This window comes from Salmo salar, chromosome 17, assembly GCF_965601325.2.
Source record: "Salmo salar chromosome 17, fSalSal1, whole genome shotgun sequence".
In the NCBI taxonomy this organism is placed as follows: Eukaryota; Metazoa; Chordata; class Actinopteri; order Salmoniformes; family Salmonidae; genus Salmo; species Salmo salar.
This window is the reverse complement of record NC_138307.1, coordinates 67335044-67347743: the sequence shown is the minus strand read 5'-3', so window position 1 is coordinate 67347743 and position 12700 is coordinate 67335044. Positions and strand designations below refer to the sequence as shown.

The following is a 12700-nucleotide window of genomic DNA, read 5'->3' as shown; positions in this document are numbered from 1 at the left end:
ATATATTAAACTCTCACACATCATGGATATATTAAACTCTCACACTCATCATGGATATATTAAACTCTCTCACATCATGGATATATTAAACTCTCACACATCATGGATATATTAAACTCTCACACACATCATGGATATATTAAACTCTCACACACATCATGGATATATTAAACTCTCACACATCATGGATATATTAAACTCTCACACATCATGGATATATTAAACTCTCACACATCATGGATATATTAAACTCACACACATCATGGATATATTAAACTCTCACACACATCATGGATATATTAAACTCTCACACACATCATGGATATATTAAACTCACACACATCATGGATATATTAAACTCTCACACACATCATGGATATATTAAACTCACACACACATCATGGATATATTAAACTCTCACACACATCATGGATATATTAAACTCTCACACATCATGGATATATTAAACTCTCTCACATCATGGATATATTAAACTCTCACACACATCATGGATATATTTAACTCTCACACTCATCATGGATATATTAAACTCTCTCACATCATGAATATATTAAACTCTCACACACATCATGGATATATTAAACTCTCACACACATCATGGATATATTAAACTCTCTCACATCATGGATATATTAAACTCTCACACACATCATGGATATATTAAACTCTCACACACATCATGGATATATTAAACTCTCACACTCATCATGGATATATTAAACTCTCTCACATCATGGATATATTAAACTCTCACACACATCATGGATATATTAAACTCTCACACACATCATGGATATATTAAACTCTCACACTCATCATGGATATATTAAACTCTCACACACATCATGGATATATTAAACTCTCACACATCATGGATATATTAAACTCTCTCACATCATGGATATATTAAACTCTCACACACATCATGGATATATTAAACTCTCACACTCATCATGGATATCTTAAACTCACACACATCATGGATATATTAAACTCTCACACACATCATGGATATATTAAACTCACACACACATCATGGATATATTAAACTCTCACACACATCATGGACATATTAAACTCACACACATCATGGATATATTAAACTCTCACACACATCATGGATATATTAAACTCTCACACACATCATGGATATATTAAACTCACACACATCATGGATATATTAAACTCTCACACACATCATGGATATATTAAACTCACACACATCATGGATATATTAAACTCTCACACACATCATGGATATATTAAACTCACACACACATCATGGATATATTATACTCTCACACACATCATGGATATATTAAACTCACACACATCATGGATATATTAAACTCTCACACACATCATGGATATATTAAACTCTCTCACATCATGGATATATTAAACTCTCACACATCATGGATATATTAAACTCTCACACACATCATGGATATATTAAACTCTCACACACATCATGGATATATTAAACTCTCACACATCATGGATATATTCAACTCTCACACACATCATGGATATATTCAACTCTCACACACATCATGGATATATTCAACTCTTTCACACATCATGGATATATTAAACTCACACACACATCATGGATATATTAAACTCACACACACATCATGGATATATTAAACTCTCACACTCATCATGGATATTAAACTCTCACACACATCATGGATATATTAAACTCTCACACACATCATGGATATATTAAACTCTCACACACATCATGGATATATTAAACTCACACACATCATGGATATATTAAACTCACACACATCATGGATATATTAAACTCTCACACACATCATGGATATATTTAACTCTCACACATCATGGATATATTTAACTCTCACACATCATGGATATATTAAACTCACACACATCATGGATATATTAAACTCACACACATCATGGATATATTAAACTCTCACACACATCATGGATATATTAAACTCTCACACATCATGGATATATTAAACTCTCACACATCATGGATATATTAAACTCTCTCACACATCATGGATATATTAAACTCTCTCACACATCATGGATATATTAAACTCTCACACACATCATGGATATATTAAACTCTCACACATCATGGATATATTAAACTCTCACACACATCATGGATATACACTGCTCCAAAAAATAAAGGGAACACTTAAACAACACATCCTAGATCTGAATGAAATAAATAATCTTATTAAATACTTTTTTCTTTACATAGTTGAATGTGCTGACAACAAAATCACATAAAAATAATCAATGGAAATCCAATTTATCAACCCATGGAGGTCTGGATTTGGAGTCACACTCAAAATTAAACTGGAAAACCACACTACAGGCTGATCCAACTTTGATGTAATGTCCTTAAAACAAGTCAAAATTAGTCCCAGTAGTGTGTGTGTGGCCTCCACGTGCCTGTATGAACTCCCTACAACGCCTGGGCATGCTCCTGATGAGGTGGCGGATGATCTCCTGAGGGATCTCCTCCCAGACCTGGACTAAAGCATCCGCCAACTCCTGGACAGTCTGTGGTGCAACGTGGCGTTGGTGGATGGAGCGAGACATGATGTCCCAGATGTGCTCAATTGGATTCAGGTCTGGGGAACGGGCGGGCCAGTCCATAGCATCAATGCCTTCCTCTTGTAGGAACTGCTGACATATTCCAGCCACATGAGGTCTAGCATTGTCTTGCATTAGGAGGAACCCAGGGCAAACCGCACCAGCATATGGTCTCACAAGGGGTCTGAGGATCTCATCTCGGTACCTAATGGCAGTCAGGCTACCTCTGGCGAGCACATGAAGGGCTGTGCGGCCCCCCAAAGAAATGCCACCCACACCATGACTGACCCACCGCCAAACCGGTCATGCTGGAGGATGTTGCAGGCAGCAGAACGTTCTCCACGGCGTCTCCAGACTCTGTCACGTCTGTCACGTGCTCAGTGTAAACCTGCTTTCATCTGTGAAGAGCACAGGGCGCCAGTGGCGAATTTGCCAATCTTGGTGTTCTCTGGCAAATGCCAAATGTCCTGCACACTGTTGGGCTGTAAGCACAACCCCCACCTGTGGATGTCGGGCCCTCATATCACCCTCATGGAGACTGTTTCTGACAGTTTGAGCAGACACATGCACATTTGTGGCCTGCTGGAGGTCATTTTGCAGGGCTCTGGCAGTGCTCCTCCTGCTCCTCCTTGCACAAAGGCGGAGGTAGCGGTCCTGCTGCTGGTTTGTTGCCCTCCTACGGCCTCCTTCACGTCTCCTGACGTACTGGCCTGTCTCCTGGTAGCGCCTCCATGCTCTGGACACTACGCTGACAGACACAGCAAACCTTCTTGCCACAGCTCGCATTGATGTGCCATCCGGGATGAGCTGCACTACCTGAGCCACTTGTGTGGGTTGTAGACTCCGTCTCATGCTACCACTAGAGTGAAAGCACCGCCAGCATTCAAAAGTGACCAAAACATCAGCCAGGAAGCATAGGAACTGAGAAGTGGTCTGTGGTCTCCACCTGCACAACCACTCCTTTATTGGGGGTGTCTTGCTTATTGCCTATAATTTCCACCTGTTGTCTATTCCATTTGCACAACAGCATGTGAAATTTATTGTCAATCAGTGTTGCTTCCTAAGTGGACAGTTTGATTTCACAGAAGTGTGATTGACTTGGAGTTACATTGTGTTGTTTAAGTGTTCCCTTTATTTTTTTGAGCAGTATATTAAACTCTCACACACATCATGGATATATTAAACTCTCACACACAAGGTTCCATTCACAGGGACACAGAAATATGTCACATACACAGATGTAATATTCTCATTTGGTTCCCCAGTACCAAAGCTGAATTCACACAAGTCTTATATATTGTGGATTTTCATGCCTGTCTGTAGACTATCTGTGTGTGTAATGTATGTGTGTTTGTGTGTGTAACATGTTTGTGTTTATTTGGTTGTGTAACGTGTGTGTAACGTGTGTGTGTGTTTGTGTGTGCCTGTCCCTGCAGAATGACCTGGGAGGTCACAGGAGTCTGGTCAACAAGTGGACCACCTTCCTCAAGGCCAGACTGACCTGCTCAGTGCCAGGCCTCAACGGCATCGACACACACTTCGACGAGCTGCGTAAGGAACTGTGTGTGTATGTGTGAGCCTCTCTGTGGGTACTTTCTACCCGAGAGGGGTACGTATCGTACCATCGTTTCATTCAAACACTGTATGGTGTTGGGATGGTTGTGCTAATGTTCTGATGTGGTTTCTATGTGTTTCAGAGGATGTCTTTCTGATGAGCTCCAAAGATCCTAAGAACCCAGTGATCTATGCTGTCTTCACCACTTCTAGGTAATGATCTAGATATGTATGATTCATAAAACCTACTGTGCCTGTGTGTGTATTCAATACTACTACTATTGATCATAGTACACACGCGCTGCTATGTGCTATGTTTACTAGGGGATCTGTACTGTATAACAGTGAAACCATTCTAGGCAAATTACTAAAACACACAAAGCTCATATCTCTACTGTCCTCTCTCTCTTTCTGTAATCCCTAAACAATCCTTTATAAAACCCCTTTTGCCTCCTTTAATCCACTTACAAGTGGCCAGACATCACCTTGTCTTACCTCCTCCTCAAATTGAAAATCCCTTTTAGCCTATTCCCCGTTCTTTGCTACCTGTCCCCTTTCATTGCTAAACTCTGTGGAACCTTGGAGCTAAATCTGATTAAGTGGTGGAGAGGTAGTGGGGTGGGGGAGGGGGGACACAATCCTCGCTTCCCAGGGAACGTCTCCCTCTCCCTGGCTGACGCTCAAACCTCGACAGGGGTAGCCTCCAGAGCCGTGGTTCTATTGTACTGTACACACTGTTGGGCAGTACGAGATGAAATAAGCGAGTTAAAAGCGGCGGGAGGCGAAAAACAATGGTGGTGAGGGGTGCTTCTTCAGATGATGGATTAGGCGGCTGGCGGCGTTCGGCGTGCCGTGTTCGAGCGGCATTGTCTGGAGCCGCCGCCGCACGATTAGGACAAACACTTCATCATTAATCACAGACCTAATAATAAGAATGAATACAGAGAGAATGAGAAGAGAGAGAGAGGGGGTGGGGAGAGGAGAGGTGAGTGGAGAGAGGGGGGGAAGAGCGAGAGAGGGAGGTGGAGAGAGGGGGGGGAGAGAGAGGGAGAGGCCAAGCTCGTTAACAAACAAAACAGGCCCATCATTTTGTTTAACCAATCACTGTGCGGGTCTGTTCCTCTCCACCATCTCTAATGCATGCAGTGTAACACAGCACTTGAAAATTCAATTACAGGCTTTGAGGAATTAGACTGGTTTAATTGTTTTTGTAAGTGGCCTGTTTCAGAGATGAATAGAGCCGGGGATTCAGGGGACTGGCTTTTAATATTCCACTTAATGAGGCCCATAGGCTGCTGCTGATAGATCGATGGTACTGATACCAGTGGTGTGTGTGTGTGTGTGTGTGTGTGTGTGTGTGTGTGTGTGTGTGTGTGTGTGTGTGTGTGTGTGTGTGTGTGTGTGTGTGGGGGGGGGGGGGGATTTAATATGCACTAGTGTCTGTCCACCATTCAGGCGTGTCAGGGATTGAAGTGTTTGTGTATGCCCAGCGGTTAATTACATTTCTCCCTAATTAACATTTTACAAAAGCTCCTCCATTAATCTTTAATGGTTTACTGATATCTGTGGTTCTGGGTGGACCGATGCTCCTATGCCACCCACATCACTGCTAGCCTGGTCCCAGATCAGTTTGTGCTGTATAGCCAACTCCTATAGTCATTGTCACAATATGCTAGCCTGGTCCCAGATCAGTTTGTGCTGTATAGCTAAGGTCCCAGATCAGTTTGTGCTTTATAGCCAAGGTCCCAGATCAGTTTGTGCTGAATAGCCAAGTCCCAGATCAGTTTGTGCCTTATAACAAAAGGTCCCAGATCAGTTTGTGCCTTATAGCAAAAGGTCCCAGATCAGTTTGTGCCTTATAGCAGCAGTCCCATCATTCCCGCCAACTGTGTTCCATTAGAGGTGAATTACGGTCTTGCTCGTTGGTAACCGGCCTAAATTCCTGTCCATTCTCTGGAAGCTGGATTCTATCACAGCCATGTTCCTCACCGTCATCCTCTCCATTAAATTATGACAACATTCTTCTTGGTCTGTCTGTTGTAAGTCAGGGTGAGCTTTGATTCTGTCCTCTTCTACAGCTATAATATCAAATCTGAATATTGTTATTGTCTTATGTTGTGATGGTGATGGGTCTCACAGTCTTTTTCTCCCCCCCCCTCTCTCTCTCACTCTCTCTCTCTCTCTCTCTCCTCTCTCTCTCTCTCTCTCTCTCTCTCTCTATCCCTCTCTCTTTCTTTCCCTCTACCTCTCCTCTCATCCTCTCTCTCTCCCTCCCTCCCTCCCTACTCCCCCACTACAGTAACATATTCAAAGGCTCAGCAGTGTGTATGTACAACATGGCAGACATCCGGAGGGTCTTCCTGGGTCCGTATGCCCACCGAGATGGGCCCACCTACCAGTGGGTACCCTTCCAGGGGAGGGTGCCCTACCCCCGCCCTGGCACGGTGAGTCATATGGGGGTTATGACAAGTTATAGCACCTCATAGATACTACTTAGAAGCTGATAGACAAATACAAGTCATTTAAACTGATACTTATATTTCCATATTTCCATATTTACGTATGGAAGTAGCAAGTGACTGACGACACACATGTCTAGTTTTATAGAAGTGATGAAGATCAATAGTTATAGCAAGGTAATATGACTTACGAAAGGGAAACGAAACATTAGTATTCATTACAATAACCTCAATAACCATATTTCCTACTAATTATAACACGGCTCAACATGAAATACATATGACCTCAGTTCCAGACACATAGATGTATTAAATGTGACTTGTTAACTCTAGAATCTCCTGTTCTTCATAGTGCCCCAGCTATGACCTCAGTTCCAGACACATAGATGTATTAAAACTGACCTATAGCCTCTTGTTCTTCATAGTGCCCCAGTAAAACGTTTGGGGGCTTTGACTCCACCAAGGACCTCCCTGATGATGTGATCACCTTTGCGCGGGGCCACCCGGCCATGTTTAACCCTGTGCACCCCATCGGGGGTCGTCCCATCGTGGTGAGGACTGATGTGGACTACCAGTTCTCCCAGCTAGTGGTGGACAAGGTGGAGGCCGAGGACGGACAGTACGACGTCATGTTCATTGGAACAGGTCAGTGAGATATGATTCATTTATTTTTAGATTACCCTTTTTTATTAAAATTAGCAATCCAACTGGTTGAATGCTACATAAAAAAAAGTCCATGTTTTTTGGGGGGGGATTTAGGATTTGGGCTCAAGATTGTTACGCTGCGTGAGCGCAAAAGCCAAGAAAATGAGCAAAGCTCACCTTGACATCAAGTTCAATAAAAAAGGAAATCCTGCAATGATTCGTTGCCTCCTTCTTTTGACCTTGAGTGATTGTACAGTTATATTGTAGTGTATTGAATACAAGCAATGTGAAGTCAAGGACATGCATTGAAGTGGAACTATAATTCCTTCTGTGTTCTCTCCATGGGAATATACTATGAAGTATGTAAGGGACAACTGAAATGAAAAGTGTCACTGTACAGTAGAAGGATGTCTAGAATATGTACAATTAAGGTATGTTACCTGATAATTCATGCACAAAAAATGCTAGATGTTGACGTATGTTTCCTGTTGTAGACCTGTGTACGGTCCTGAAGGTGGTTAGGGTCAGATAGATAACTGAATACTGACGTATGTTTCCTGTTGTAGACCTGGGCACGGTCCTGAAGGTGGTTAGGGTCAGATAGATAACTGAATACTGACGTATGTTTCCTGTTGTAGACCTGGGCACGGTCCTGAAGGTGGTTAGGGTCAGATAGATAACTGAATACTGACGTATGTTTCCTGTTGTAGACCTGGGCACGGTCCTGAAGGTGGTTAGGGTCAGATAGATAACTGAATACTGACGTATGTTTCCTGTTGTAGACCTGGGCACGGTCCTGAAGGTGGTTAGGGTCAGATAGATAACTGAATACTGACGTATGTTTCCTGTTGTAGACCTGGGCACGGTCCTGAAGGTGGTTAGGGTCAGATAGATAACTGAATACTGACGTATGTTTCCTGTTGTAGACCTGGGCACGGTCCTGAAGGTGGTTAGGGTCAGATAGATAACTGAATACTGACGTATGTTTCCTGTTGTAGACCTGGGCACGGTCCTGAAGGTGGTTAGGGTCAGATAGATAACTGAATACTGACGTATGTTTCCTGTTGTAGACCTGGGCACGGTCCTGAAGGTGGTTAGGGTCAGATAGATAACTGAATACTGACGTATGTTTCCTGTTGTAGACCTGGGCACGGTCCTGAAGGTGGTTAGGGTCAGATAGATAACTGAATACTGACGTATGTTTCCTGTTGTAGACCTGGGCACGGTCCTGAAGGTGGTTAGGGTCAGATAGATAACTGAATACTGACGTATGTTTCCTGTTGTAGACCTGGGCACGGTCCTGAAGGTGGTTACCATCCCAAGAGAGAGCTGGCATGACCTGGAAGAGGTCGTCCTGGAGGAGATGACCGTGTTCAGGGTACGGTCACACACTGGGAAACTGGTTATGGTTATAATTGATTGCATTTATATGGCAAATATTCAAGGAAGTCTAATAGAACACCTGATCAATGTCTAGCTCTGAAATAAAAGGGAGGAATGGGGAAATCCCATTGGAAGTTATGAGGGGGGGGGGGGGGGGGTGTGTGTGTGTAAATGAATCAGAGTGTTATATCTGCTCTAACTGTGTCTTTCTGCAGGAGCCCACCCCCATCACGGCAATGGAGCTTTCCACCAAACAGCAACAGCTGTACCTGGGCTCGGCGCTAGGCGTTTCCCAGATGCCTTTGCACCGCTGTGAGGTGTACGGGAAGGCTTGCGCTGAGTGCTGTCTGGCACGTGACCCCTACTGTGCCTGGGATGGAACAGAGTGCTCCCGTTACTTCCCTACCGCCAAACGGTAAGAACACACACACACAGACATTCTTGTACATGCACACACAGGCAAAACACACACACACACACACACAGACAAACAGACAGAAAAGTACATATGCATACACATATACGCACAGAATCCACGTGCAAGCATTTAGGCACACGTGTGCACATGCCCACATATCACATACAGTGGCAAGAAAAAGTATGTTAACCCTTTGGAAATACCTGGATTTCTGCATGAATTGGTCATAAAATTTGATCTGATCTTCATCTAGGTCACAACAACTGACAAACACAGTCTGCTTAAACTAATAACACACAAACAATTATACGTTTTCATGTCTTTATTGAACACATGGTGTAAACATTCACAGTGCAGGGTGGGAAAAATATGTGAACCATTGGATTTAATAACTGGTTGACCCTCCTTTAGCAGCAACAACCTCAACCAAACACAGTTGCATAGACCTGCATAGACCTGCACAACAGGAGAAATGTTGGACCATTCCTCTTTACAGAACTGTTTCAGTTCAGCAATTTTCTTGGGATGTCTGGTGTGAACTGCTCTCTTGAGGTCATTACACAGCATCTCAATCAGGACTCTGACTGGGCCACTCCAGAAGGCGTATTTTCTTCTGTTGAAGCCATTCTGTTGTTGATTTACTTCTGTGTTTTGGGTTGTTGTCCTGTTGCATCACCCAACTTCTGTTGAGCTTCAATTGGCGGACAGATAGCCTTACATTCTCCTGCAAAATGAAATACGCTTTCCAGCTTTACGCAAGTCAACAATTCTTAATCTTAGGTCCTCCTTTGTTTGAGGCATGGTTCACCTCAGGCAATGCTTCTTGTGAATAGCAAACTCAAATGTTGTCAGTGTTTTTTAGAGGGCAAGGCAGCTCTAACCAACATCTCCAATCTCATCTGGACTGCAGGTTAGCTGACTTCTGACTACAATTATCTTTTGGAGAAGTCATTAGCCTTGGGGGTTCACATTCTTTTTACAACCTACACTGTGAATGTTTAAAATATGTATTCAATATAGACAAGAAAAATACAACAATTTGTGTGTTATTAGTTTAAGCACATTGTGTTTTTCTATTGCTGTGACTTAGATGAAGATCAGATCAAATTTGATGACCAATTTATGCAGAAATCCAGGTAATTCCAAAGGGTTCACATACTTTTCTTGCCTTTGTACAGGTACACAAATACACTGGTACACACATTCAATTTGTGTGATTGTTGTGCATTCCACAGCTCAGGGGTGGTAAAAACATGCTTCCCCGCACACACACACAGTCCTGGCCAGTAGCAGTGTTAGAACCACGTCACCCTACAGCCAAGAGTTATAAAACACCCACATAGCCACACACACACCAAATAATAGGCCAACAGGAGCCATCTGACTTCTTCACCCCACCAGCCGAGAGGTATGAACAAACACACCCTCAAATTACCTTCTCCTCCATCAAGCAGGATTAGCCTGACCACTACCAGCCATCCACCTCCGTCCAGCACAACTCTCTATTAAACACAGATCTAGGATCAGCGAACCCTCCCTCAATCCTAACCATCAGGTCCGAAAACACAAAACTTACCTAAGATCAACATTTACACTAGGGAAGTATGAGAGAATTGACTAGCAGCCTCAGAAGGAGGGCAGGAGAGGGGTGGTGGTACACCCTTGGTCAGGGCTGCTGGGGCGCTCCAGTACTCTCCAAATATTTTATTCTCCAGCTAAATGAGAACCAGACGTCCGGGCTCGGCTCAGCAGGCACTCGGACTGACCTGCACGTGTTCAGACAGCCAAAGACAGGAATGCTTGGGAGGAAATGTAGGAAGAGTGGTGGAGTGTGTGTGTGTGTGTGTGTGTGTGTGTGTGTGTGTGTGTGTGTGTGTGTGTGTGTGTGTGTGTGTGTGTGTGTGTGTGTGTGTGTGTGTGTGTGTGTGTGTGTGTGTGTGTGTGTGTGTGTGTGTGTGTGTGTGTGTGTGTGTGTGTTGGGTAGGAGCAGGGTGTGTGCGTCGTAAATGGTGTGTGCGGGTGGGTGGGTAAATGGGTGTGTGTACATGTTGTTTATATTTGTGTGTGTGTGGGTGGACGGGTGTGAGTTGTTGCATGAGTGTGTGTGTGCACGTGTGTTTGTGAAAGAGAGAAAGAAAGCAAGAGAGAGTGAGGAGCAATCTGACCATCCAATACAGGAATAATCAGCCTGAACCAAACCTCCCTCCCTCAACCCCTCCCCCCATCTGTTTCACCTTTGCAGCTCCTCCAATCCCACAACTCTCTCTCTCTCGCTCCCGCTCCATCTCCCTCCCTCTCTCTCTCTCTCTCTCTCTCCCGCTCCATCTCCCTCCCTCTCTCTCTCTCCCACTCCATCTCTCTCTCTCTCTCTCTCTCTCTCTCTCTCTCTCTCTCTCTCTCTCTCTCTCCCGCTCCATCTCCCTTCCTCTCTCTCTCTCCCGCTCCATCTCCCTCCCTCTCTCTCTCTCCCTCTCCATCTCCCTCCCTCTCTCTCTCTCTCTCTCTCCCGCTGCATCTTCCTCTCTCTCTCTCTCTCTCTCTCTCTCTCTCTCCCGCTCCATCACCCTCCCTCTCTCTCTCTCTCTCTCTCTCTCCTCTCCATCTCCATCTCCCTCCTCTCTCTCTCTCTCTCTCTCCCGCTCCATCTCCCTCCCTCTCTCTCTCTCTCTCTCTCCCTCTCCATCTCCCTCCCTCTCTCTCTCTCTCTCTCTCTCTCCCGCTCCATCTCCCTCCCTCTCTCTCTCCCTCTCCATCTCCCTCCCTCCCTCTCTCTCTCTCTCTCTCTCTCCATCTCTCTCCCGCTCCCTCCCTCCCTCTCTCTCTCTCTCTCTCTCTCTCCCTCTCCTCTCCCTCTCCATCTCCCTCTCTCTCTCTCTCTCTCTCTCTCTCTCTCTCTCTCTCTCTCTCTCTCTCTCTCTCTCTCTCTCTCTCTCTCATCTCCCTCCCTCTCTCTCTCTCTCTCTCCCTCTCCATCTCCCTCCCTCCCTCTCTCTCTCTCTCTCTCTCCCGCTCCATCTCCCTCTCTCTCTCTCCCTCTCCATCTCCCTCCCTCCCTCCCTCTCTCTCTTCTCTCTCCCTCTCCATCTCCCTCTCTCTCTCTCTCTCTCTCTCTCTCTCTCTCTCCATCTCCCTCTCTCTCCCTCTCTCTCTCTCTCTCTCCCGCTCCATCTCCCTCTCTCTCTCTCTCTCTCCCTCTCTCCTGCCTCCCTCTTATAAATGTCCTGTACGGTTATAGAAACCCTGACACGAGACCTAGAGACTTCCACCTTTGGCTCTCTCCCTTCAGATTTTTACGACACGTAAGAGCCTATGATCTTAGTGGTGGTGAACCAGGGAACCATAGAACCAGGAAACACAGGGAGCACAGGAAAGCATGTTATCTGTTAGCCAGTACAAAATGTCCACAACGCAGCTGTAAAAACAGCTTATAACAGCTTATAACATGACTCGGGACACGCAATCGGCATGAACATGCACAGTACATGGAGCACACACACACACACACACACACACACACACACACACACACACACACACACACACACACACACACACACACACACACACACACACACACACACACACACACACACACACACACACACACACACTGTATGGACTAAAGGGTCTT

The 12700-nt window shown here is 44.6% G+C and overlaps 1 protein-coding gene across 1 annotated transcript in view; it reads left to right on the top strand.

The window, feature by feature from the left end:
• LOC106609664 (semaphorin-3aa-like) overlaps positions 1-12700 on the top strand; it is a 60875-nt gene that overhangs the window by 45904 nt on the left and 2271 nt on the right. Inside the window, exons 8-13 of the mRNA XM_082964036.1 lie at positions 4047-4161; positions 4308-4377; positions 6464-6608; positions 7049-7268; positions 8555-8646; positions 8867-9066. Coding sequence (XP_082820162.1) covers positions 4047-4161; positions 4308-4377; positions 6464-6608; positions 7049-7268; positions 8555-8646; positions 8867-9066 — 842 coding nt within the window. The remainder of the gene's footprint in view (positions 1-4046; positions 4162-4307; positions 4378-6463; positions 6609-7048; positions 7269-8554; positions 8647-8866; positions 9067-12700) is intronic.